The sequence below is a fragment of the Saccostrea cucullata genome, unplaced genomic scaffold (genome assembly GCF_032062105.1).
Source record: "Saccostrea cucullata isolate Sc308-1 unplaced genomic scaffold, CSIRO_AGI_Scuc_v1 ctg1692, whole genome shotgun sequence".
In the NCBI taxonomy this organism is placed as follows: domain Eukaryota; kingdom Metazoa; phylum Mollusca; class Bivalvia; order Ostreida; family Ostreidae; genus Saccostrea; species Saccostrea cuccullata.
The window spans coordinates 37,882-65,826 of NW_026941198.1; the positions used below are offsets into that span (position 1 = coordinate 37,882).

At 31.2% G+C, this 27,945-nt stretch overlaps 1 protein-coding gene across 1 annotated transcript; it reads right to left on the reverse strand.

Moving 5' to 3' along the window:
• Window positions 1–481: 481 nt before the first annotated feature.
• Window positions 482–27,618, reverse strand: LOC134257390 (aminopeptidase N-like). The gene is made up of 21 exons (XM_062740016.1): window positions 27,140–27,618; window positions 20,517–20,967; window positions 19,801–19,956; window positions 18,669–18,786; window positions 18,252–18,372; window positions 16,851–17,005; window positions 16,216–16,329; window positions 15,722–15,856; window positions 15,163–15,228; window positions 12,145–12,220; window positions 11,811–11,842; window positions 11,342–11,441; window positions 10,940–11,070; window positions 10,688–10,743; window positions 10,311–10,458; window positions 9,474–9,550; window positions 9,148–9,258; window positions 8,653–8,820; window positions 8,153–8,293; window positions 1,736–1,817; window positions 482–1,130 (listed from the first exon to the last, which is right to left on the reverse strand). The coding sequence occupies exons 1-21, from the start codon at window positions 27,417–27,419 to the stop codon at window positions 975–977; spliced, it is 2,874 nt and encodes a 957-aa protein (XP_062596000.1). The 5' UTR covers window positions 27,420–27,618; the 3' UTR covers window positions 482–974.
• Window positions 27,619–27,945: the final 327 nt, after the last annotated feature.

Below are 27,945 nucleotides of genomic sequence, written 5' to 3' on the forward strand. Positions count from 1 at the left end.
TTTCATCTAAGGGTAATTATATCTGTTTTTCAATTGTATGGCAAATTTAGTGGAAATCAAAGAAGAGGTTGCACAAAGAGTAAATGCTATTGAGCTAAGGTTCAAAATAGGAAATTCATGTTTCCTTCGAGTTTTTGTAGCATCTGTATGTCTTACTCCTAATTTGCAGATAAATTAAGCAATATATAAACATTAAATGCCATAATGTCAAATAGGTTAATAATCATTACTCCAGGAAATTTGTAAAAAAAAAAAGAAAGAAATACAATTTTGGAAAACGTGTGACATTCAATCCGTTGAAAAAATTGTGCACTTGAAAGTAAATGTATATATTTAAAATATATTACAGTACTACAAATTCATGTAAAATTGTTGATGGGAAAAATATTTAAGAAACAGAACATTGATTATCATTCCATATGATTCTTATACAATGTTTTTTTCATTTTTCAGTTTACATGAAAAAAAGATATATAAATTATATTGCTGTATAACATACCATATTAAATGAGTGTTTTGTAAAGATCCCTCTTTTTAAATTGAAAAAAAAACTGCCAATTAAATTAAATCATTGTGATTTGATTTCACACGTACCATTTTAAACAAAATACATAAATGTCATATAAAAGATGTATTTGTACCGCGTAAATATAAGTTAAAAATTTATAAAGTTTACCTCCAATATGTATTGCTAAATTTGAGATACGACCCTACTTTAAATCATTTAATTTAATGAACATTAGTTTTGAGATGTTCATTCATATACTATAAATAAAAATGAGCATTCAGTCTTATGATTATATAGTAGTCTACCACTTGTGTTGACAATTCGTATTTCATTTGGTAATCCCATAGTTTTAACCAATATTCGTAGAATTAAAGAGTTCATCAACTGTAATTCAAGGTATATTCAACCTTTTCATTTTTAATAAATATACCGGCATATTCTTAGATCCGCCAAAACCTCCCGTCTTCTATCTGGTTAAAACTCCTTGATCCACCAGCCACTGTTTCACTATCTCATAGTTTTGGTCCATCCACTTGATGTTACTCTTTGTTTTCTCTATGGCCTGCTGGAAGGCCCGTGTACCGGATCCCATATCGGGATTCTCTCTCAGGAAAGACTCCAACTATGAATAGAAATGCCATAATTTATATGAGTATAAATATGCATTTTAAATTCATAAAAAGATCACAGAATCACAGACTTTTGTATGATTTTGTTTTTCTTATAGGTTTTGAGAAACATAAATAAATAGCTGAATATTTAACATTGTTTTATTATTTCATTGGTTTTTAAATCCTAAAAGAGCACGTGCTTGATCTCGAATATTAATACTGATATTCATTTCAAATGTAAAAAAAAAAAACTAAATGTTACATGCAGATCACAAAAATTACATATCAGTTACTATGAAATCTACACATGCTGCATAAGCATAAAAGCAACAAACAATCCTGGTGCATTACATGTTTATGAAAGGTGTTTAGTCGCAAATAAATCGCCTTTGTGGATTTTTTTTCTGATTAATAAGTGATTATGTTCTACATGTATGATAGATGTTCTGAGCTCACATTGAAGGTTAATGAAAAAAAAATCACAAGAATATGTCTAGAAAATCGACGGGTTTATTCTATTAAAAAAATGCGAGTATAGTTTCCAAAAGCAATTATACTGTATATGTTCCTCTGCCTACTTTATATTAAAAAAAAGCTGAGCATAGATTTCTTATACCTGTGTAAGTTCGAATTTAATGTTAAAACGTGACGTCACTCCTGATATTAATCGTGGAAACGCAAATGAAGACAACCCATACCTGTAACAAATAAAGACATTTAAAGACCCAATTTTTTTACCGTACGGTTACCTGAGGAGGGGGAGTGGTCCAAGTAACAGTGGTGTTATTTACCTGGAGACCCCCAATACTCAAGATGTCAAAAATCTATATACACGTAGCAGTACACAGGAAGTCTGTGTCTGGTGATCAGGGTCAACATTCCGTGTTTCGTGTCTAAATTTGAGTGAAACTACTTTAAATAATTGAAATATTTCAATATAAAATTTATTTATGAATATTTTCAGCGATATCTAATGAAGAAAAAAAAATTATAAAGAAACATCGTTTTTATATTAAAAAAAATGACAAATTAAAGAAAAGAACACAGAGTAAATTAAACTACAAAGTAAACGTTTTTTTTAAATTAAACTTATAAATATCAAAATCAAAAAAAAAAAAAATTCCAATCATAGGTAGGCCTATCCATCGTGTGAACATACAATGTATACCGTACCGCGATAGGAATATTGCCTTCGTTCTGATCAACAATAGTGTCGAAAATATTCACCATTTCCGGGTGTTCGTGTGTTTAAATTTTTTTTATTTTTTGCAAGATTTCTTTTATACTTTTAAGAATTGATCTTTGGCTGTATATATTCACTTTTTAATTTCGAATATTGGGTATTGACAGATGTTAGGAAATTCGAACTAAAAGTTACAATCTCGAAACTCCTAGCTGTTTCTGACATTTCAGAACTTTACAACGGAACATGGTATAGATTGTATTCTTATATACGTAGATAAAACATGGGATAAATGAATTTTTTGTCCGTGCCGTTTGTGCTAAATATCTTTAATTTCTTATTTATCATATTCCAATTTTAATCGACAAATAGCGTTTCTGTGCACGGACTGGTCTAAATTCTACAGCAGATATCTTGAACGACATATCGCCTAAAATACAATATAGCCGTGGAGATTGAAAGCAAATATTTTATGAAGTCATGTTTTAATTATCTACTCTCAATTGTTTTTGAAATAAAATTTTACCAAGTTTCTTTTTTTTTTATCCCCCGTGTATACAAGGCGGCTACATGAAAGTGTTTGACGCGTGACCAGGCAATCGTTTTCAAAAGATACAAACTCAGACTATCAGTCAGCACGGTCAGCTGGCCTGTCAATCAAATCAAAAGCTATTGTTTTTTTAATGATTGACAGGCGGTAAATTATTGATCTTGAATCAGGTAGATTTTGGGGGCGTTAACATAAAATTGGGTGTTTAAAAGCATGCCTTTTTGGGATGAATATGCTTGTACGTAACCTCTCCCAATTTATTTATTTTTGGTACTTGTATGTAAGTACTCCCAATACTTTTATCAGAGGTACAAAGTAGTTCCTATTTTGGAGATATTCATGTCACCTCTCTCTTTTTGATTTTTCATAAAAGTTTTCAAGATGTTTCTTTTTATTTGGAAATATTTTTGCACCACATCCCTTTTCTTATTTTTATTAGCCGTACGGAGTACATATATGTAGGTCTTAATTTCGATATATTCATACAACCGCTCCACATTTATATTTTATGGGAGGAACAAATAATTCCTACTTTGTTAATGTATTAACAAGCTCTTTCCATTCATATTTTTATACGTGGAATAAATAATTCCTATTTAAGAAATATACATGTAACCTCACTTCATTCATATAATTATTTGTTAATAATATCAGATTAATTCTTTTTGGGAGATATAATTGAAACACCTTCTCAGTTAGTTGTACCCCCTTTCTTTTTTTCCTTTTTTCTTTCTTTTCGTGAAAGATCGTGAGAATTTTAAATGTCTAGAGTATGATATATTTTTAAATATGAACAATATTTATATCAGATTGGTTTTTAAGGATAAATAACACAAACTTTTTTCAGAAATCAGCATTATTTCTCATAGATTTACATGTAAATTGACAACCTGAATAATATTTACCAAGTCGAGTGGGAGAATTTTATAAGATTTTGTCATAAAGTTAAAAAATTGTGCGAAATTTTGTATGGAATTATATAGAAGGCAAGATAAAATCTCAAATCTAAACACCAAGGAAAACCTACGATTTCTTTATATTTCAGGGATTTATTATTTATGTCATTACAAATCAAAATCAGTCAAAAAATATATATCAACCCGCGCATCCATTTTTTGTTTGTGGTAAGTACCCTTAATCTGTATTCTTAACGGAACCCTTTTTATTTTTGGTTGCCTTCTCCTTATAGACTGGCTGAAATTTGCTCAACATAAAACTTTTCTAACCTTTGGAAATTTATATATTGGGCATAATAATAATACAAAATGAAATAAGCATCGACTTTTCTTTGAAAATTTTGCTTACACTTACTGACAGGAATTTTATTGACATTCTGGGTAAGGGAAAGACAAAGATTTTGTTTTTTCAAGCGTGAAAAATGAAGAGATACGTCTGTATTTGTGATGATTTATTGAGTATTAAGAAACAAATTTACACCTGTCACACTACCTGAAAAAGTGAAATCAAATAAATTCCATGCTAAGTCGTGCTAAAAAAAGACATCAATAGTAAGACTGGTATTTAGAAATGTGTTAAAAATAAATCAGTCTATTTCAATTCAGATGCAGGATATATTTTCACACTTTATTTATTCGTCAAAGTATTCAATACAATTAGCATTTTCTGTGCTTTAATCTGAAATTATTCATTCTTATATTTTAACAATAAATGGGAAAATGTGTTTATCTTAATTTTGATTAAAGTGCCGCATTCTGTAATAATGTAGAAAAATCTGCTTAAGGACATTGGCAAGTCACGTTTATCCGGAGTAAAAAGGTTTATATCATGGGTTTTTTCACTTAAAAACTGTGATTGAGAGTGATCTCCCGTGCAGAATTTTCTATGAAATAAAAACCAATAAAGCGTATTTTACACAGGTAAACAAAAGCACATGTGCTTCCTTTAACGGTAGAATCATCTCTGCAGCAAGAAAGAAAAATGGTGATGGCAATATTGTACATTGTATTTAGAGACAGACGGTAAACAGTGGTCAACAAGCCGTTATTTACCGTGCCTATGCTCACAAGATGTGACAAATGCTGAGAACCTGTATGAGGTCGTGCGAATTTAGGAACCATTTACATGTAGGAACAGCTAACAAATATAAAAAAAAACAAATCCATGCCAATATTTTTTAATGAAAATGTGTTTCCAATATAGTAAATTGCATATTAACAGAATTGCAGAAACAGTCAACAAGCTTTTACCATTATGAATAACGAATTACATACCAAGGGAAGTAACTCTCAAATAATGAAGTGTTGGTAGATCTGTGTTATGTTACTAAATTTGTATTTTCAGTCATAATATCTAGATATAATTGAAATTGAGGATACACTAATGTATATAATATATAAACTTTCTGAATTGACAGGGTTTTGGAAAAATTATATGGTAAAGAATTAGGAAGGTCCATTTTATCAACATTTTACATAGGAAATGCATTGAAAATTGTAAAAGCATTGATTTGACAAAATCTAATAAGGAAGGGTGGATTGGTGTATTAAATGTACCAGAATATAACATGTTAAGTATCATTACACCTGCTCAAGAGTTCTTGAAACAATTCTATACAAAATCCAGGAACCTTACCAATGTCCTTAATAAATATCTTTCTTTTGTTATCAAAAGAAGGTCTGTAAGTACCGTATCTTAAAACAATTTGTATATTTCATAAAAAGGGATCCTTTCCTAGTTTTCATAGATTGATTCATTGATTGTTTCCTAACGTACATGTACCCCTCTCGAGAAATTTTTCGCTCATATGGAAACACCGCCACTTGCCGGTGAAGAACTAGAAACTGTGTCCGAAACTCGGCAGTCGGGGCCATTAAGCAGTTGGGTATCTTTTTCGTGCCAGTACCTAGCAGACGCTCAACCTCTGCGCTATGAGGGCGCCTCTTAGCTTTGAGCTAATTTATTATTGATCATATATTTAACCTTCAAAAAATTAATAACTGATATTTGTTTAAGGACAGGGGCTAATGCAAATTTCGACATTTGAGTCATCACACATGTATGCATTCCAGTGCACATGAACACTCACATTGACAGATAACAAACACATGTAACGCAGTTACCTGATGCAATTGAAAGGGGCTATTGACATTGCGAAAGACACGTGCTATCATTTTACCAAATTTGGACATTTTTCCAAAGCTAAAAGAATGAAATCAAAGATGATCTTCCAATATGGGTTGAAAACTCTGTAAAAGTTCTTGATAAGCAAATTTAACATGAAAATCGGGTTATTATTGAATATCTGTCTGTATGAGAAGTTTCATTTTATCAGACAAATTCATGCATTCGTATATAAGACTTTCCCAGACAATTGATAAAAAAAACTGAAAATACATAAATAAATATTTAAACAAATACATTTTTAGAAAGTTAAAGCGTTTGTTTGATTCCTTTTTTAAATCTATGTACTTAAAATGCTTCAAACCAGACCTAAGCTTTTGCAAGCAAATTCAGAATTCCAGTTGTAAAATCTTAGGCCATGCACATGCCCATCAATCCTATGACCAATTTACCTCTCGTAATTGATAAAGTGTGTTGAATTTAGTCAAACTTCTGGCAATAAGACGGGAAAATTTATATAAAACGCTCCCTTGTCTGAAATATTAATCAAGTATGTACACAAAAATTTTCTTTTGTAGATTTTATCTTGTACATTTTGAATTTTTAGATAAAATGAACATGTTTATGCCAAATTTAGATCAAAACTCTCGTTTTGCATTTACCTTATCTAGTTCATTTTAAATTACCGGCATGGTAATACTATATACAGTATTTAGATTAGTTTTTATCAATGGATCTAATATCTTTAACTCAACCTATTCTTAATTAAAGGAAGTCCTGTACACTTAAACTTAAAACATTTATTTTTATCAATACATTTGCTAAAACTTAATTTTTTTTCAAACGAAAGTAGGTTTCGAACCTAAAACTTTAAACACTTATTTAATAACTTTGCTTATCATATATTATAATTAAGCATAGATTTTTTTTGGCCTCATTTTTAAGAAACTATGTTATTTAGCTGTAATGAGTTATATGGAGATGACCAAGAGATTTCAGGCCCCAAAGTCAATTTAACAATAAAAATTGTAGGAGAGCAAACATGGACCTCCAAAACATCAGAGGTGGCATCAGGTGCCATGGATGTTTGAACATCTCCTAACGACCAGCCACATGGCCCACATCCGCCGTTTTTTCCTTGTTATGATCGGAAAATAAGGTAATCTATGTAATATATGTTTTATTGATACTTATACATCTTTTTATTAGTCTCCCATTGGTGAAACAAGAAAGGACTGTAGTTTTCCTCTTTGTCTGTCCGTCCGTCCGTCTTCTTTTTATCGATATTTATTCATTTTGTGTTCATTGTTCACTACACCGTTTTCTACCCAGTGAAGTAATATTTTAACACATTCATACATTTAAGATAGATGTAAATTAACCCTATTATGTTATTTCAAACCTGTTAATAATTTGAAATTTCTGTGATTATTTCAACGGTTTATCGAACCCTTATAAGCGTACACTCTTCATTTCACAGCAGCGCAACTTTAGCAACAGTACATCAAGTGAAAGTGGCTAATGCAAAATCAAATTTTTATTAACGATAGATCTCCTTTGTCATTGCATTGTTGTCGCGGTCATTTGAAACACCAACCCTTTCTGTCAAAATGGCCTTAATACATATATTTTATAATGTCATAATATCATACTGGATTTACAATTACAACAATGATCAACAAAATCTAAAGAAGGAGTGCAAGAATTTGAAAGAAAATTCTCTTTTTCAAGAATTCAGAAATTACGAGAGAGAGAGAGAGAGAGAGAGAGAGAGAGAGAGAGAGAGATTTTAAGGTCAATTAATATTTCTTGAGTACTTAATAGAATTACGACATTTATCAATTTTAATGAAAAATAAGATAAAAAAGATAGATCTCCTTTGTCAATGAATTGTATGTTTTAACGATAAATCGTTTGTCACTGCATTGTTGTCGGTGTTATTTAAAACACCACCCCTTTCTGTCAAAATGGCCTTAATACATATATTTTATAATGTCATAATATCATACTGGATTTACAATTACAACAATGATCAACAATATCCAAAGAGGGAGTGCAAGAATCTGAAAGAAAATTCACTTTTTTCAAGAATGCAAAATTAACGAGAGAGAGAGAGAGAGAGAGAGAGAGAGATTTTAAGAACAATTAATATTACTTATTTACTTAATAGAATTATGACATGTATCAATTCTAATGAAAAATAAGTTGTTCATGCTTACTCTTTCAAAAGTTGATTCCAGTGCTCTCGAACGAAATCCCATGCAAGACCACGTCCAATTTCATTCTTTGATATATAGCTGATGACATCAGTAGCATCTTGTTTACGTATTTCTGATGGTGTTAACGAATATTTTAGATATCTACAATGTTGAAATCAGCGTTATTAACTCTTCCAGTAATGATCTTAGTGACCATCCCCAGGATGCTTATTTCTTTTACAATTATTTCTTATTTAAATCAATACATCTTTATCTAGTATCAGATTTTGCAATAGTCTGTTGTAAAATAAAACAACTGGATACTTCTCAAAAGAAAAAAAAGTATATAATTACATACCGGGTGAAAAGTTGTCATTCAAAATAATAAGATATTTCTTAAAAGTGTGTAAATTTTATACATATGTAGAATGGCAAACTTCGTTTTCTGGAGTTCATTAGTCAATATCAGGCACTTTTAAGCCGACAATTTGATTCCTTTTTCTCCAGTGGATCAGTCTTACCTACTTAAGATCCAAACTTCTTTAGAACAAGATAATGCCACCATCAGTCTTGATTTCTCTGAAGCTAGGTTGGATTGTTGGTACATATTATAGGCAAAATCCCAGTCCTCAATACCACCATGTCTTATGGCAGAGCAGTAAACAGTCAATCTTACTGAGGATCGAATTCTGAAGAAAAGAAAAGGAAAATTGTTTCACGTGAGCACAGTGTATTTATTTTTACACCCATTAATATTACACCCACATGACAGATAACGTCAAAATATATAATTTGTTTTCCTAATCTTAAAAAAATTATTTTTCATCCCAATCTTTAAATTCTCTTTAATTGAGTGGACAAAAAGCTGCTATTGGTTCATTGAAAATTACATAAACACGATATCGGAGACAAAAAATGATGTTTAAATGTTATAACTGCAAATAAGATATATTTATTCATATTTCATAAAAACATTATGAAATCGGTAAATAGTAAACGTATGAACATCTGCTTACTGATTGTTCTGTGGTGTTTGTTTCCAGAGTTTAAAAAGTCTAGATGCCTCATCAACACAACTTTGCAATCCATATTTACATGCTTCAGCAGCTATCAGTGTATTAACATAGCTGTAAAGCATTTAAAGAAATTATAGTGCATTTTAAATCAAAGTTTATCTCTATCATGAAGCAATACAGAACTTTAAGGTAGGTTCAATATTCCTAATAATTTTGAAAGCCCAAATTCTAGTTCGGCAATTAAATTAGTATAATAAAAATAGATGATTAAAAAAAATAAAAAACTAATGTTGATTTGCTTTTACATTTGACATTTATTTACTTACGATTCTAGATGAGTGAAATTAGAACCGCTTAAAGAAGACGGATTGAATATATCTCTGACTTTATCTCTCATGAATTTCTGAAATTTGAAAGGTAAAAAAATAATTTTTCTCTTGGATTATCTTCTGCAAATGAAACAAACCAATCTAAATCATACACCTTATTAAATAAAAAAGAAGCATTTTTGTTAAATACTGGTGAAGGGCTTCAAATTTTGACCTTTACTCGGCACTCAGGGCCATTGAGCAGTGAGGGATCTTTATCGTGCCAACGCCTGCCGCTGACACGGGGCCTCGGTTTTTAAGGTCTCATCCGAAGGACCCGAATAAAAAAAAGAAACATTTTTGTTAAGTACAGTTAAACAATTTTTTTGTGCGGGGAATGCTTCCATCTCCTTGGCACCGGCTTGGGGCCATAAAACTTATAGACGAGCTCGCTTTTGATCTCAGTCTTATTTTCCATTATTAATTCCTTTGGAAAAAGTGAGAGTGGGATCAAAAGTGTGCTCGTCCAAGATTTATGGCCCCCCAGGCCTCATCCCATCTTTAAAATTTTAGCTGTGCATGTTTTCAGCCTTTTACGTCGATTTGTTTTATTTTCTTTTAATTTAAAATTAGGCAATGTCCGTTATCTTAATTTTTCTTATTGCATCAACTACTAAGTATGCATGTATATACCTGTCACTGAATTATTATGCGAAGAATACACATTACATTTCAAGAACATTCGTATCATTAAGATAAAATTTGCATCTTTCAAAATTCAGAATAAAAAGGAGAAAACCTGTTAGGTATAAAATTTCAAACATGTAATTGATTATATATTTTATTGGTACTTACAGAAAATGCTCCATACAATGACGTCCTTTCTAACATTGTGTCTACGTAACCCAATTCACGTAGGGCAGCCTGCCAGGCCACAAACTCTGTCTCTTTGTCTAAATAGTTCACAGTTTTAAGAGCAATAGTCATGCTCAAGTCCCCGGATCTAATTAAAATGCAGAATTAAATAAAATGAAACGAACTATGTCCTTTACTCTTTCAAAGGATGAAGCTTAAATAATAAAAAGAAATACTGTATTATTTATTTGACAGCTGTGTAGTTATTGTGTTCTTATTTTCGAGCTTTTTTATAAGCTCATTTGCTTCGTTAGGCTGAAATGTTCACTTAACTTTTAATTACATTTTAAAAAAACAGATTTAATTCAGCTTTTTACTTAGCTAAATTCCATGCATCATTGATAATCTGCGCTCTGTTAATTGGATGAATAACCTAAAATGAAACCAGAATTTTAATGAATTTTTTTTTGTTGAAAAATAATGGTGAAATTTAAAAGTACTTGGAATACTGTTAAGAAGTACCAGATTCATATGAAAATAGATATTTGTTTAATATTGTGTAACAGACTCATTTTTTAAGCTGGCAAAACAAGCAAGACATCTCAAAGAAACTAGAGTTGTTTTTTCACCTTATGGTCCTCGTCCAATTGCTGAATTAGTTTATTCCAGTTCTCTTCGCTATAAGTCACGCGATAATACCCATACTGCATCACATTGCCAATAATCCAATCAGATTGCTGTATATTTGAAGATATTACTTCTAGAAAGATAGGATAAAAAAGTGATTAATTATAAGAGATAACAATAACATTCATATCAAATGTTTAACTGAATTCATTTATTTAAATCCAAAGGAGAATGATTAAGATAAAAAAAGTTTGTGAAGTTATTAATATCTGGGGCTTCTTATAAATATAGTTGTAAATACACAAACACGACAAAAACTTAAGAAGGAATTGAGTTTCAATGTAAGATTACGTAATTCATAAAATCATATGAAAAAATGCTATAAACAATATTTAAACTCAAACCTTGATCCGTCTTATGCATCCAGTGAATGTTATTATCAGTTTGATTAAAGTTTAGATTCGACTTAGTTGTATAAGTAAATGGTATATATCCCATTTGTAGCTGTAATTAAAATATAAACTTTTTGTATAAATGATCATTTAAAAGAAAATTTTCAATGTACATTTATAAATATATATAATTATTTAAACAAAACAATTAATATAATATTTCTCTTTTCTTTCCTTACTTAAAAGGAGAAAAATGATTGTGTTTGACAAGGATCCACTGCGCCGTAATCTCTAAAAATTTGATGAAAATCTTTTCTGTGTGACACGGATGTTTCCGATATACATGCCATGACAGTTACATTGACAAATAATACAAAAAGGGAAATTCATTTGGAGTGTCCAAGTGTCCATAATATCCTTCACATTAACATTCTTTTGCTCTATAGCTGATTGCTGAAAGCAAAGTTTTTTTTTTACTGACATATGATGAAACTCTCTGAAACTGAATGGTTACTGAAAGGTATGGAAATGTGAATGTATGGCAAAGTAGGGTTATTCAGTCAACTTTCAGTACACTGTAAGTAAACCAATAAATACAATCAGTTTTACCCTTTGTTAATGTTATTTTCAATATAAAACAAAACATACATTGTAGGTACAATGGAAAAAATAGAAATATAGTGATCAACTGCTGAATTTATATCGAAATTTCTCAATGCCATAAGGAAAAGTTGGAAACTCAAAATAATCTTATTTTGAAAATAATGCAGTAATAAAGGTGCATTAGAGTTTTATTATTATATACTTATACTTACATTTCTCAAAATGGCGAGCATACCACAAGTCATCATGAGAAGGCAGCCTATGTATTCCATATTTCTTCAGATACCTCTATGTTATTGAAAAAATTAGATAAAGGCGTAAAAAAAAAGATTTGAGAACCGAAAAATCTTTTTTCTTTATTTTTTTTATTTACCAGGAATTAACAATTCAGATTTAAGTCATTCAGTTTGCTCTCTACAACGTCACAACATGGCGTACTTCCGTTAAACGCATTTTTTTGGTCCCAAGAAATGATCTGATTCAAATTTTCACTTAACACCGATAAATCACTGAGTATAACCCAACATAAAATATTGTGGATTTTTTACATTGACATGTGTGTGTCAATTATATATATATATATTGTCCAGTATTATTATTTCCTTTTTCATTATTTTAAAAACATTGAATTGTTTGTCAACTTATTCAATATATATATATATATATATAATTATTAAATAATATATTTACAAACTTTTAATGTGAATAAGATTTTTAGGTGTAGAAAAAATGATTTAAAAAAACATGGCTTGTCTATATGCTAATTCAGCATTACGTGTCAATTGTACACCATATACTGAAAATCAGAAATTTCTTTTTTTTTCAATAAACATGTATGCTTAAGAAGCAAAATATATCCCCCTAAAATGCAAATTTGATACGATAAACAATTATATGTATTATCTTCCCGTGTACAGTTGAATTTTAGAAAATTAATCTGTTCACGATTTGTATACACTCGAATGAATGGTTTTACCCGGTGAAATTTAAACTCTTCATGAAATCACCAAAACGTTTGGACAGTAAGTGGGATTTTGCATGACCCAAACGTTTGATCAACATTGATTATCAGCTGTTTGTACGGGAAACGTGCAGGTTTTAGATGAAGTGTGAATTTGGTTTTAGGAATTTCTTTTACCCGCTTTTGGCCAGTTACCATGTTGACATGTTTTGTTATATCTAGCACTGGATAACATATGCAAAATGGATAAAAACGGTTTTTACTTAGCTAAATTCCATGCATCATTGATAATCTGCGCTCAATACCATGAATTCCAGAAATTTAATACATTTTTTGTCTTTGTCATTGACTGGAAACGTGATGGTTTTCGCTTAAACTAATTTGAAAAACAATACATGTACAATACGAACTTCTTTCAATGTCCTTGCTTTTACTCATTACTTGTGCAAGATATAGTATAGTTTATTTGAAGTTTATTAAAAAAAAACAGTACCAAGATATTTGAGCCCACTCTTGAAGCGGATCCCTCACGCCTGAATTTTTGTGATGTTTATAATTTTTGACAGTTTTTTTTATTTTGTTCAATTTCTTTTTTTCATTGTTTTTACTCTTTGATATTATACATCTTTTCAGATATTTGAGAAGATCCAACCAGCTATTCTCGATCAAGATTTTATTCTTAACTTTGTTAGTTATTATTTCAATATTTTATAACATTAAACTTTGAAGAGAAATTTAAAGCACTGGGCTTTTAAAAATATATATCAAGGGGTTTTAACAAAATAAATAAAATATTTTAAATATTACTAAAAAATAAATTGAAATACTTTGGAACCTTATTTTATCATATATGGAGCCTATTATTAGAAATAAATGCATGCAACAACCAGAAGTCTCTGTCAAGACTGTAGCTCTACTGGTTTATACTTAAAACAAAGGAAGAGAAAAGTAGCAGTTGGGACTTGAGACTTTAAATCAGCAATAAATAGAAAAATGATCCTTGCCACTCATCAAAATAAAAACCGATGCACAGAATTGTGTATCTTAGTATAGTTTACTTGTGTGTCAAGTTATACTGAAATCGGACCAAAACTGTAGGAGGAGTAGCATTTTGAAAGAATTTCACAGAAATTTCTATTTTAAGTAACCACGGCAACACCGTTCATCGAAATCAATAACCGATGCACAGAATTATGTATCTTAGTGTAGTCTACTTGTGTGCCAAGTTATATTCACTTAAAATCGATAAATCACTGAAAACTGTAGGAGGAGTAGCATTTTAAAGTAATTTCACAGAAATTTCTATTTTTAGTAACCATTCAACACTTATTTAATCATTGAAATATAAAAACTTATGCATAGAATTATGAAAAAATATTTAAAAAAACATGGCTTGTCTATATGCTAATTCTACTTGTGTGCCAAGTTATATTGAAATCTTTTTTCCAAAACTGTAGGCAAAATATAGTAGCATTTTGAAATAATTTCACAGAAATTTCTATTTTTAGTAACCATGGAACACCGTTCATTGAAATAAAAAACCGATGCACAGAATTATATATCATGGTGTACATTGATCATCAGCTTGTGTGCCAGGTTTTACATGTGAAATTGGTTTTACCAAAACTGTAGGAGGAGTAGCATTTTGAAAGAATTTCAACAGAAATTTCTAATTTTAGTAACCACGGCAACACCGTTCATCGAAATCAAAAACCAATAAACAGAATTATGTATCTTAGTGTAGTTTACTTGTGTGCCAAATTATATTGAAATCGAACCAAAACTGTAGGAGGAGTAGCATTTTGAAAGAATTGCACAGAAATTTCTATTTTTAGTAACCACGGCAACATTGTTCATCGAAATCAAAAACCGATGCACAGAATTATTTGTATCTTTGTTGTTATTATTTCAATATTGTGTGCCAAATTATATTGAAATCTGGGCTTTTAAAAACTGTAGGAGGAGTAGCAATTTTGAAAAATTGTTTACAGACAGAAAAATAAATTGACGGACTTTGGAACCATTATTTTATCATATAAGCTCTTTGGTCTCTGACCAGTAGAGCTAAAAATCAGTTATACTTTATAGATGTAGAGATCCTCCTTAAACCTTGCTTTGGTTTTCAACCGGACAAAACAATGAATTGTATATTCTTATTTTAAAAAATACAATAAGATACAAATACAAATACAAGATACTGGCATACAAATAAGATACAAATATAAATACAAAAGATATCATTTTCCTTTACAAGAGCTTAACAACAGACCTTAAGACCATTTTTAAATGTTCCTTCACCGAGAAAAAACCTCATCATCCGAATAATGGAGGCACCCTGAAATGTAGAATAAAAGTATTTACATCATATATCAAAATTTATTGCCAAAAGTGCATAGAATTAAAATTTTCACTTGGTATGGTTTTTCACAAAAATCCTGGACATAGTCAGCCAAATGCTTTCTTGAATCAGATTTAACAAAACGAACTTTATGTTTTTTATGTAACAAAAACGAAAGAAAAGAGAAGTGTAAGATTTGGAGTGTATTTTATTTTATATAAAAATTCAATGTATTAGACGAACCTAATCATGGAGACAGTAAACATGCATTTGTATTTTTTTTTTCAAATTATACAGCGTTGTAAAAATTCATGATACAATCAATCAATTTCTCAATTTTGAAGACAATTATATGTTACTGTGGTTATTCTTATAAAAATCATTAATTTTTTTTTGGAAGATTTTTCTAGTGTTTCCAATTCAAAACTTACATTTGTTATCTGAAAATGTATTCTCCATACACAATAAATCCTTAGTTTGCTCAACTGACCTTTCCATATGAAATTCTATCGAATATTTCATTGATCTCATCCGGGTGAGAGACAGGTACATAAACCGGATGTGACGTCACTAGTCCATCAAAGTTGAAAACATCTTGTACATCTTCCACAACAATTTGGTCAAACTATGTGAAAAAGTGAAATATTTCAATCTTTTTTTATTAGAATATGTGAATGCCAATGTATAGTTAAAAAAATATATATAATACCGAAATAAAACAGTTTTTTAGTTTATACAGATACATGTACATATATAGCAGTGGTATTTTAATGAATATGAAAGACCTCTTTTCAGGAAATTATGTATCTGACAAGAGAAAAAAGGTAATATGGCACTTTATCTAGCAACCACTGAGTTGAACTTTTAAAAATTAAATACGTTCTCTCTCTCTCTCTCTCTCTCTCTTTCTCTCTCTCTCTCTCTCTCTCTCTCTCTCTCTTTCATAGAATCATCTTCAGAATATATTTTATGAAATCAACGAACCATTTTCCAGTCAGGATGAACGTAGTCTACTCCCATGTATTCCACGAAGCTGGCGAATCCTTCATTTAACCACAGATCATCCCACCAAGACGGGGTCACAAGATTGCCAAACCACTGAAGAAATAATACAGTTTAAAAGGTATCTCATAATGCAATTCACACAACAAAAACGGTATGTAATAGATGAACAGGTGATAAATATTTCCTTCCCGTCCCCCAAAATATGAAACTAGATTGATAAAGCGGTTGCTTTCTAACTCATATCAATGTAAGCTAGCTACACTTGTTGCCTGTTTCATACATAATATGACTTTTCTTTATCTTTGTACTCCAAAGTCCCCTCTTGAAGCTAACTAATTTTTTAATAAACCCTTCAAGAGTGGTATATTTTTTTAAAATTCAAAATCAAGATCTCTAGAGCTTAAAGAAATGTTTTAAAAGCTAACATTATTTATTATTTAACCGGTCGGCAGGGGATGCTCACTCCTCCATGGCATCTGATCCAACCTCTACTATTTTGCTCCGTGTTTGCTCTGCTCCTATTTTGTATTATATAATGGACGTTTGAGTTTGAATACTGTTCGCTGTCTTCATGTATTTCAACTAACGATGGCCTAAATTATGGTGACACAAACCTGATGGGCCAGTTCGTGTGAGACAACGACCGCCACTCTTTGTTTATTGGATTCTGATGACTCGTGCTTGTCGTACAACATGGCGGTCTCTCTGTACGTAATCAGTCCCCAGTTCTCCATGGCGCCGGCAGCAAAGTCCGGAAGTGCTATCATATCTGTGTTGAATATATAAACAATACATAATATTCCAAAATCCATGCTCAAATAGAAGAGTTATCGGGCTTTGAATTTTGTTCATGAGACAAACATCAAAAACACTAAATCAAATAAATTGAGGATTTTTTTTTTCTAATTGAATAAACATGAATGAAAATGCATCTTCTCCTATACTTTCTATGGCACGCCAAATTTTCAAAAATTAGCTAAACCTAGTTTCACAATTGATAAACTAGGTTTATCAACTGTGAACTATAGTTTACAAACCGTAAACTATAGTTAACGGTTCGATTAGTATAGTTTTTATCTGTAAAACTATATTTAACGGTTGTTAACTATAGTTTACGAATGATAATCTAAGTTTATCTCTCTGTAATTAAACGTTAACGATAGATTTTGTTGATAAACATAGATTCACGTCTGTAAACAATAATTTACGATCGTTAACTATAGTTAAGAGTTGCAAACCATAGTTTACAAATCGTGAAACTGTATTTATCAGATAATCTATGTTTTGCAATCGCAAATGATTGTTTTTGGTGTTAAGTATAGTTTACGGTTGTGAAAAATAGATTATCGCGTTAACTATGGTTTACAAATGTAAAATATAGATTAAAACATTGTTAACTATACTTAACAGTCCGTAAACTATAGTTTACAACCGATAAACCTAGTTTATCGACTAAGAAACTATGATTAGCTCTGTAGCAACCTCTAATGATAAAACGCCGCTTAATGATACAATTAGCATTAAGCGTTGCAATTGCAACGCTTAATGCTAGTTGTATCATTAAGTGGCGTTTTATCATTAAAGGTTGCTACATAGCTCAATTTTGTGAATTTGGCGTGCCATAGTTTTCGCTATGTTATCCATTAGAATTATGTTTATTTAAAACAAATAAAAGAAAGGTTTCTACTTTCCTGTGTAACGCTATATAAATAGTGTGTATAAGTTAATATCCATCAATGTGTTTAAAATTTGTACAGTACATGATACATTATTGCTCTATAACATAGAATTACATGTAGGCCCACATGTATGTGCGTAAAACTTCCAGATTCTGATCGAAACATTAGATCTTTCATTATAAATTCAAACTATGATGCATAAAAAACGGACTGTTCTCTACCCTGCCAATGAATTTTATTCTCTGTACTTAGACTTTAAATTGATAATTTAGTGGCAAAAAAGCTGGTTCTTGGAAGGGGAAAACTGAAATACATTTAAATGGAAAAAAAGTATACCTTGCTTTGGTAATGGAAAAGGGATTCCGAAGTAGTCTTCAAAGTAGGTGAGAACCTTAGTTCCTACAGAGAGCGCATACTCCGTCTGATTTATAGCCTCGGGTCTGGCCCAGGCCCTATACTGAATAAAAATCAACGTACTGAAAGTCCTGGTAGGCGTTTTATGGATAAGATTCGAAGTTGCTGCAGGATGTGGGGGGGGGGGGGTAATATTGATGATAAAAATAGGAGAAGCAAGCGTAGGGAGGAAAAAATATATGAATTGAGAATGAGGCTGAAACGAAAATCTGGCTATCATCATTTGTGTTTTATTTGATAAACATCGTCGTCAAAATGGTCTGATACCAAACAAGATGTTGTAATTTTACAGAAATGAATGTACGAAATATTGATGAAGTATCGAACAAGATGACGTACAGTTATGTTGTTAGCCGTTACATCCTCCTTGAAGTTAAAATCACTGACGATAAATGCCAACAAATACGTGGAAACAGGGGGCGTCGTTTTGAAACGATCAGCTATCCAACCGTTGCCTCTGAAAAATGATATAATATATACTGGTATTATTTGAATGTAATTTGCCCCAAAATAATATCAGCTGCATAAAATGTACGTAAGTCGACAGTTTAGTACTATCCGTGCTCTAAAAAAATCAAACTTTCAAAAAAGATAACACGGTTTAAAAAGAATACACAGTAAGTTTGATGAAGTCTATACTGCACTTAATACCAATTGTCAGTTTTATGCTCACGTACTCATTGTTTCTGGACTTGCAATGTGTTTTTTTTTTTACTTTCGGGGATCTAATCTCTAATATGTTAAGTAAAAATGACTGTGAACGTTTAAAATTACATGTATAAATTGACAAAAGCAACACCAAAACAAAAAACAAAAAAACACAGACTAACAAAAAAATGGCAATTATGTTTTATCTTATTATATGGATGACTCATGGTCATAAAAAAACTGAAAATAAGAATGTTCATTTGCTTCAAATCTAAATTGTATTATGGAAGGGATAGGGATTGACAATTGAAGCTTAGGTGTAAATATGAAACGAAGGATGAGTATAAACAGGATGAAAGATTGATTATATGTTATGTTATAGGCAACCAAAAAATTTGTGATTATGTTTCATTTAGATGTTTAATCACTTTATTTTGTTAACTTTGTTTTATTGCGAAAGAGAAGTTATATACTTCTTGCAAAGCAAAGATTGAATCAAGATGTTGAGCAGAGTTTTAAGCAGAGTTATAACAATTAAGATTAAGATAGTACTTCATGACTACATGTAGGTTGAGAATATACTACTCTAGCAAAGGGACTCCTTTTTGTTTACCTCTCCTCTGATTGCAAAATGATAGTATTAAATAATGACGTCATATTTTCTTTTCGCCAAAGTGTGACGTCAAATTTGGCCTTGATGGAAGGTTCATCAAAACATGGTAGAATGTTTCTTGCAAACGAAGGGGCTAAAAATGACGTAACAGTAAACCTGAAATAGAAATTGTAACATACACATAAACGACAATTAACATACATTACTTACCTATTTTCAGAAGCTATTTTTGGCATGTTTGACAATGACGTCAAATGACCTTTGCGTACTAAAGTGATATCAAATTTTGCTTTAATAGCTGGCTCGTCGAAGCACGGGAATGCTTTCCTGAGGTCTGTTGCTTGAAATTGTGTTGTTGCGGCGTATCTGTTAAAATATTATGAAAAAGGGCGACGAATTGGACAAACCTCCTCATTCAAATTTTCATAGTAAGAGCGTAAGAACTCCTGAAACATTTTTTTTTCAGATACAATAATGCCATGTTTCAAATCTAGTACATCTTCCTACAACACCATGCAGCCAATTCAAATGAATGAAAGACTCAAAAGAAGTTCACTTTTCAAATATTGTTTTTGTTTTCTTTCTTTAATTTTTTTTTTGCTCGTCATATGCATAAATCTTTTCAAATAAAAAAAAGCATTTTCAATATGTTTTTTGTTTCATTGAAATAATCCTCTCTTTGGTCTTAATGATAAAATAAATTAATATCCATGAGTTTTGCATAGGAGTTAAATATTTCACGGATTAGAAAAGACTTGTAAAAGTTTTAATGATAAATGTGTTTATGGAAAATACTTCTAGGGCAAAACATTTTTATTAAACAATTGTACAATTCTTTAAAAAAAGATACTGCTTACAAAATTAATGATATATCGTGTAGAATATAAAAGATAGGTGAGAACGTATAAAGACAGGAAAATACTTACACAGTTTTGTTGTTTCTTTTGTAAGAGCTTAAATAAAGTCCATGTAGATCGTCCTTCAGGGGGCCAATAAAAGAAAGGTCAAGGTCGTAATATTGACCTACTTGAAGCGAGGCTGATGTGTACACAATTAAAAACTGGCGTGTTGTGTCTATCTCGTGTCTCTTATAACGTAGAGAATTAGAGGCCTCAACAGGCGTCACCCGAATTTCCTCGGTCAAGTTAAGTTTATTTATATGAAGTGTGATGTTGTTGGTAGATACGTAACACTTGAGTCGGATGCGGACGGATCCGTTAAAAGTGAAGTGTTCCGGTGGGCCTTCGTACATGTTGGGCTGGAGTTCTACGGTATATAGTTCCGGAAGTGCAGAGGTGGGAAGCCGGACGTCCAGTAATTTAGAGGGCGCTGGTGTCGTGACTGGAATGGCTGGTGTAGATTTTTTGCATGCTTCACCTTTGAAAAGATAATTTTTTTAACGTTTGAAAATTATTTTCCATCAGATATTGCAAGGCACTTACATGTACCTTTGATAAGAATAAATTTTTGCAGTTTCTACTTGTATAGGTTACAACTTCTCACAGTATTAAATTTAAGATTTCAGATTTTATCAAAACCAAGATACACACATCCGATAGGTATAGATACATAATACATATATACTGAAAGGAAAAAGAAACGCAGGGTAATATAATGTTCGAAAAAATTTTGACCACTTGACCGAAAATTATGAAAATTGGTCAGAAGAGAAATTTAGTTACTGTGCAGCAAAATCAGTATTCAGAATTACTCAACCCTAAAATTTAAGACGTCACGTAGGGAAAACGCTAAAAAGTCCAAAACACGTGCAATTTGATAATGACGAGTTTGTCAACAAATCTTTTTGCATTATTTGATGCATATGAGGTATGCACATCGTTTTTCAATATTAAGAGACATTATGAATTTCTAGCAATCTTGGCACAGTTTACGGAAGTTCAGTGGGGTCTTGTTTTCGAATTGCCTAATTAATGAAAAAGGCAACATCGGTTTACAAAGCAATTTCTTGTAAATTTTCCCCCATTAAACTTGTTACCCGTTGTCAGAGAGGGTCTGGAATGGTTTTCAATCAACCGTGACGATGACGTTAACACGAAACAGAGCCATGTTAGGAGCGGGCTATTCGTCCTGCCATCTCTTAAATCGCCACCTTACTACCACAAAAACAGCCATTTATAGAGTAGATGATTATAATCATTACATTCATACGAAATTTGAAAGAACACAATTCCGCATTTAGGATTTTTGAGCCAGTCAACTTACAGTTGCATTCCTCTCACTGGCGCATGCGCGCGCCGTTTGACTTATTTTTTTGCGCGGTTACCCATGCCAAATATAGCCAGGGTTTGAAAGATAAACAAAAAGTTAAAATTCCATGCAAAGAAGAAATAAGACTCTGACAAATGCACAGGAAAGACATTGAAGATAATGAGAGTTTTCGATTTTCACTTTTGGGGGGGTATCGTCATTTGAGCTTCAATAACTCATGAATTATTAGACAAAATCAAATGGGAATTTGGCTATATCTTTTTGAAAGATAATTTTAAAAGTTAGATAGGAAAACTAAAACATATTTTATGAAAAACAAATTTAATTCACCTGAAAATTTTACCCTGCGTTTCTTTTTCCTTTCAGTATATTACACAGTAGGGCAATTGATATGAATAGCATAAATAATGTATAGTATTAAGTATGTATGAATAAAGTATTTATATAATTCCAACAATTCGTTCTTTACTCTGTTTGCAAAACATATATACATGTATTTCCAAGATTACGTATTTCCTTATTTGAACTTGACAACAATTGAATTAGTTTAAAATACTTGGTCAGAATGCATAATTACATAGCTTTTTATACATTTTTTCCTCAAATTGTCATATTTTTGACATTTAAGCATAAATTGAAATTCATCTTCTAAATAAAATTTAAGTCTTGCACCACTATGTTACCTCTTAACTACAGTGCAAGAAAAAGAGGGGCCAGCACTTCAGTAAATGTTTTCAATTGTAAAAAAAAATAATAAAAAAGAAGTGTGTGAGCAATTTTAATTGCACTAGGATTTGAATATTAGATCTAATTCTACGCAAATTTCCATTGACATTACTTTTTAATAATAAATAATTTCAAACCCCGGACAGTTACAAATCTTACAAGAGAATCTTTTTAGGAACTAAATGACAAATGGGGTGAAAATACTTTCAGGTCTGAAATGAAACGCATTCTCCAGGAACTTCCATACATCTGATAAATTAATGGGTTTTTCATGACATCTTCAATTTTCATTCATACATTGATATGAAAGAGTAGATCATGGTGTGTTTGATTTTTATGTTTTGTACTCTGTTCTTTGAAATTTCTTTTAATATTTCTTTAATATATTTTCTTCTATTTCTATCATTTTTCCATAGACCCCGCGATCTTTAAAGTATACGTTTGATATGCTAAACCTGATACTAATAATACGTTTATCTTTCATCTTTCATAATTCCAAGCATATGGCAAACAGTTCGTCGTTAATATCTCGTTCAATAAAAGATAGGAAAATAAGAATGGAAGCGAATCTGATGCCATTCTCTCAGTATGAGCTGTTATTCTTACATTATCAGGATTTTTTGACGTGCAGCGTCGTATAAAGGAGGTTACATCTGACGCCGCCCCGGAAACCCCACCGCGCTCCCCATTCACTAACATTACCCAGTCCCTAATGACAGTGATGTATTTATGAGGTGCTCGATATTTTATCTTGATCTGTTACAATACAGTATGTAGAATTTCAAAAGTAGTTTTCACATTGAAAGTTTTAAAACGAGTAGTGAGATTTTTGCAAGAGCAGACAGAGAAAAAAAAATATTTTGTATAAATAGATGTATCTTAAAATGCAGAATAATGGAGAATTAAGCGACAAATCTTTATTTATTAAAGGCGGATATTTTTTTCGATGGTGAACAAATTTATAAAAAAAAAAAAAAAATTTTTATTCTTTGGGTTGTTAACCCGCGATTGATGAATATAATTACATCATGTGTAATATACGATTCATTTTTACTTTTATAGAGAGATAATAGAAATGAGTCTTTTCCCATTATAAAGGTTTCAAGTAAATAAGAGCATTTCTGTCAAAATGTGTACCGTATTGAATGTAGAAAATATAAAGAAAACATTACGAACACTCATAAGTATGAATGGAAAGAATTCTATAAGCTACATGTATGTGAAAAGACTGCATTTTTACCCCGCAAGAAGGGGTTTAAAACCTTTGGATATTTGATGCACTGTATATGAATAAACCACACTTTATTTCACTTCCATTTTTTTAGCGGATGAGATGCATTTTCACTTTGAAAGAAGATAATCTAAATTAGTGAGAGTCAATTGATAAGCTTAAGAGCTGCTTGGCAAAACACATGCAAAATTGTATAAAGGAAAAAATCAATATTCTGCAGTAGAAATAAATAATAAATACAACACAAAACATACCCATTTTACAACTTCTTTAAATTATGTTTTAGTCTATAAATAATCATTGGAAGGAGGTGGTTGCAATTTCTGATATGCATTTGTTGGCAAGTTTTATTAATTTCGTTATGCATATCTGATGTTCTGCACAATTTCAAAGATGTTAATCTGAACTCTAAAATAAAATACATAATCTTAACTCATGACGGTTTATTCGTCTTTATTAAAAAAAATAAAACGTAAGCAAATCTTGATGTAAGATTAAAATTCTTGGCAGTTTTGTGATCTCTACACAGGGAGAAAAGTTGAAAAAATAAATCAAAATTTCATAAAAACAAACTATACCCGACAAAGATATATACATTGCCTCGCAATCACGAAGGATTAGAAAAATGGATCTAGAGTTTAGATGACATCATAACCTCCCCTTTTCTAAAAGTTCGTCCTGGCCACTTTGCTAAGATATGAAGACCCTATCTATTTTTTGATTAAAATAATAAGTCTGAACTTTTAGCATGACATCTAAATACTTCATGATAATGTCGATTCCATTTTTAAAAAAATATATAATATCTGTTTCTTATAAAAACGTTTTTCAGTCATTAAGAAGGCCTTCTTATCGCCGTGTTATCTTGTTAAATATTTCTAACATATATCACCGTTTTTTTTTTTTTTATGGTTAACTGGCTTTGATTCTCGGTATTTTTTTTTTCTGTGGAAATGACATAAAATATTTAAAAACAGGCACTCACTTTACTTCTTCATAAAACAGAATGAAAAACCAGAAATCGGGAAAATAACAAGGAGTAAAATTAATAAATCAATATAAATAAAAAAAAAATTGATAGATTAATTAATTTATCTATTTCAAAATATAATCTCGAGGTATCCGAATTAAATGTATTAAATATTTTTTATATTTTCTTTTTTCTTTTTTTTTGGGGGGGGGGTGTTGAAATAAAATCATTAGCCATTTTTCGGTAGAGGGCACGTAATCATTATTTTGAAGATGGCTTTAAACACCCCCACCCCCCTTCATTTGCCTTTTTTCGCAAGTTTTCTCATCTGAAAAGAAACCGTCCGATAAATCAGGTCAGACACCTCTCTACTATATTTTCTATCACCTATCAGACATTAAGCTGGTATTAATTAGTTACATGTAAATACAAATTAATGACACAACGTAAATATAATATGGAGAATGCCTTCAGAGTAATGTTTTCTCAGACTAATAGATGTGATATTTTTTAGGATGTATACATACATCCTAGTTGTTATCCTTGATCGAAAACCCCGATCGCATGACTATGGTCATCAGATTTTCGCTCACAATACAGCACGCGTAAATCTACGCGCGTGCTGAAGTGATGCGATTGTTTTATCTGATAAACCTAATTATATGAGGTATCTGTAAATCTAGGATTATATGTCGGTAATGGGTTTCATTTTCTGAACCTCTGTTGGTTGTTCAAAGCATGAATAGTTCTGGATTAATCAACAGAAAAAGAATTTGTCGCGAACCAAAAAAGAAAAGGATAAAAAGATAGAAAAGAAAATTGAAGGATGTTTACATGTGTCAGTTTGATGTAGCAATATATTACTCTCTCTCTCTCTCTCTCTCTCTCTCTCTCTCTCTCTCTCTCTCTCTCTCTTAAAATAGATTGACAAAGAGAAAAATACGGGTTGATTTGTTGAAAACAAGTATGTTTAAATTTCTTCCGATTACATATCGACCGCTGTGTCGTTCAACCACTGTTGTAAATTTTACCTTTATATTAATTGCTACTCCGAAGCCCCCCGAATAAATATATACATGTACTTGAAGTGTTTAATGATATATCAATTTTACGACACCGCGGTGCATTTTAACATTGTTAATGCATGCAATAAAAGTGCTTTGAAATGAATTTTAACATCCTCAATGTACATTATGTACTACACTTACTTTGAATTAAGTTTTAGTAACAAAAATGTATGTAACGTGAAGATTGGAGATGTATTCATATCAATTCATTTAAAGGGTCATTGAAATTTATGAAAATGTACAACCCATTTCCCCTTTAAATAGTTCGTCTTTCAAACTACGCCCTTAGAAATCTTATATCCGCTCCTTTTATTGAGTGACTATCTACAGTATGTTGATCTATATATCTCTGACGTGTACTGTATATATGCAGAATCATGCCATTGGATTTGACATTAAAACCACTGCGATAAGAGTATTTTACAATTCAAAAGGCGCAATGGTTGTTTCCGAAATAAATAGAATGAAAAAAACAAAAGACAAAACCGCATATTTGAATAAAGATAATTTCATCTCAATAACAGATTTTTTTTTAATAATTGAGTAGAATTTTTATTTAAATTATATATATATTTTTTAAATTTCTGTCCTAATATATGCATTATACACGCTAACTGACCCTGGCAACCGCTCTTCAAGGCAATTGACAACTGAAGATATTCTCTATCTCGAATTGAATTACAAAAACACAAATGCACAACGCATTGAGACCGATAAATCTTAAAGTAAAAAGTATTAGAAAGTGTTTCACATCGCAGCGAAACGACACGTGAAGTAGAAGGAGAGCGATGAAATTAATTAGCTGTGACATATTTATTACACCCAGTAATTAGAAATGCTGCAGATTTCACAGTTCTGGATTATATAATTACGTAAAGAATTCCACAGAGAGAAAAATAGGAGAGAGAGAGATGGGAGAGAGAGAGTAACTTTTTAGATTTCATAATGACTATCTCTTTGATTACGGATTTGTGTACGCGAGCACTTGTTTGCTTTCTTTCAAGGTAAAATTAATTTATTCTAAGCATTAACAATGTGCATCAAATTAAACTTTATATTCATAGACGATGTACTGTATAAATAGCATACTTTGTTGTTTTCATAACAGTCGACATTATGTACAAGATTATAAAAATCTTATTCAGTTAAGAACTAAGAACATAAAAATTTAAGAGAAAGAAAGAGGGGAGAGAAAAAGAAATTGGGAGAGAGAGGGGATGGGTTGAGAAATACCAAAATGACAGGAAAAGAGAGAGAGGGAAAGACAGACAGAGAGTGGGGAGAAATACAATTTAATATAAAAAAAAAATGTTCTGGTATACTTACATAAAGTCGCATCCCCTTTATCAATAATATCCTTGCATTTTTCAACTAATTCCGCCGTAGTTCCTCCGGAAAATCCGGTCTTATCTCCACAGTTCTGGTCAGCTCTGGCGAAAAAGATCAAAAGTCCGACCCCTAACACCAAACATACCACCAGAAAAAGAATTAAAATCCCCACATATAGCGAGATAAAACACCCCTTTCTGCTGCTACCCGGTGTTAACTCTGCATCGCTATTATACTTCGCCATGTCTGTAAAGTCAAAAGATTCGGCTTTGCCCATAGCGAAAGTTATCCGTACACGCAGATCTCATCCCATCCGAACCGCGTTCACTGTAAGGGGCTAAAAGGGTTTCGCTCTTGGGTATTATAATGGACCTGACACGTATTTTAAAGAGGTCGTGAGATTTTGATTGCGATTTATCACAGGTTTATTATTCCGCTGGGAATGTCTTTTAAATGATAAAATTTATGTGAAATCCTGCAGAGCAATATCTTAAAATGTTTTAGAATATTTTGGAAATTCCCGTTGAAACATTATTCTCTGTTTACGCAATGTAAATAATGATCATTGAAGGTTAAGAATGTTTTGTAATTAATTAAGCGCACTTTTCGCGGTTTTATATGTAGATTAGGAGTCGTAGGCCTACTGATGATCAAAATGTTGTTTAAATATTTGGATTCACGAAATGTGTGAAAAATGTACTTTACGTAAACAGTTCATACAAAGGAGGTGTAAATAATATTCATGTTTGTGGTATATATATATGCATACATTTGAAAGTCATTTACACATCAATGCACTCTGG

Bases quoted from the DNA above. Each gene is read 5' to 3' on its own strand.
- LOC134257390 (XM_062740016.1), bottom strand. From the start codon at position 27,419: ATGGGCAAAGCCGAATCTTTTGACTTTACAGACATGGCGAAGTATAAT. The intron at 17,006-18,251 runs GTATACTTTTTT...TATTCAACACAG, and splicing joins TTTTCCATTACCAAAGCAAG to ATATGATAGCACTTCCGGAC. The intron at 11,843-12,144 runs GTAAGTATAAGT...CATACCTTTCAG, and splicing joins TGCTCGCCATTTTGAGAAAT to TAACCATTCAGTTTCAGAGA.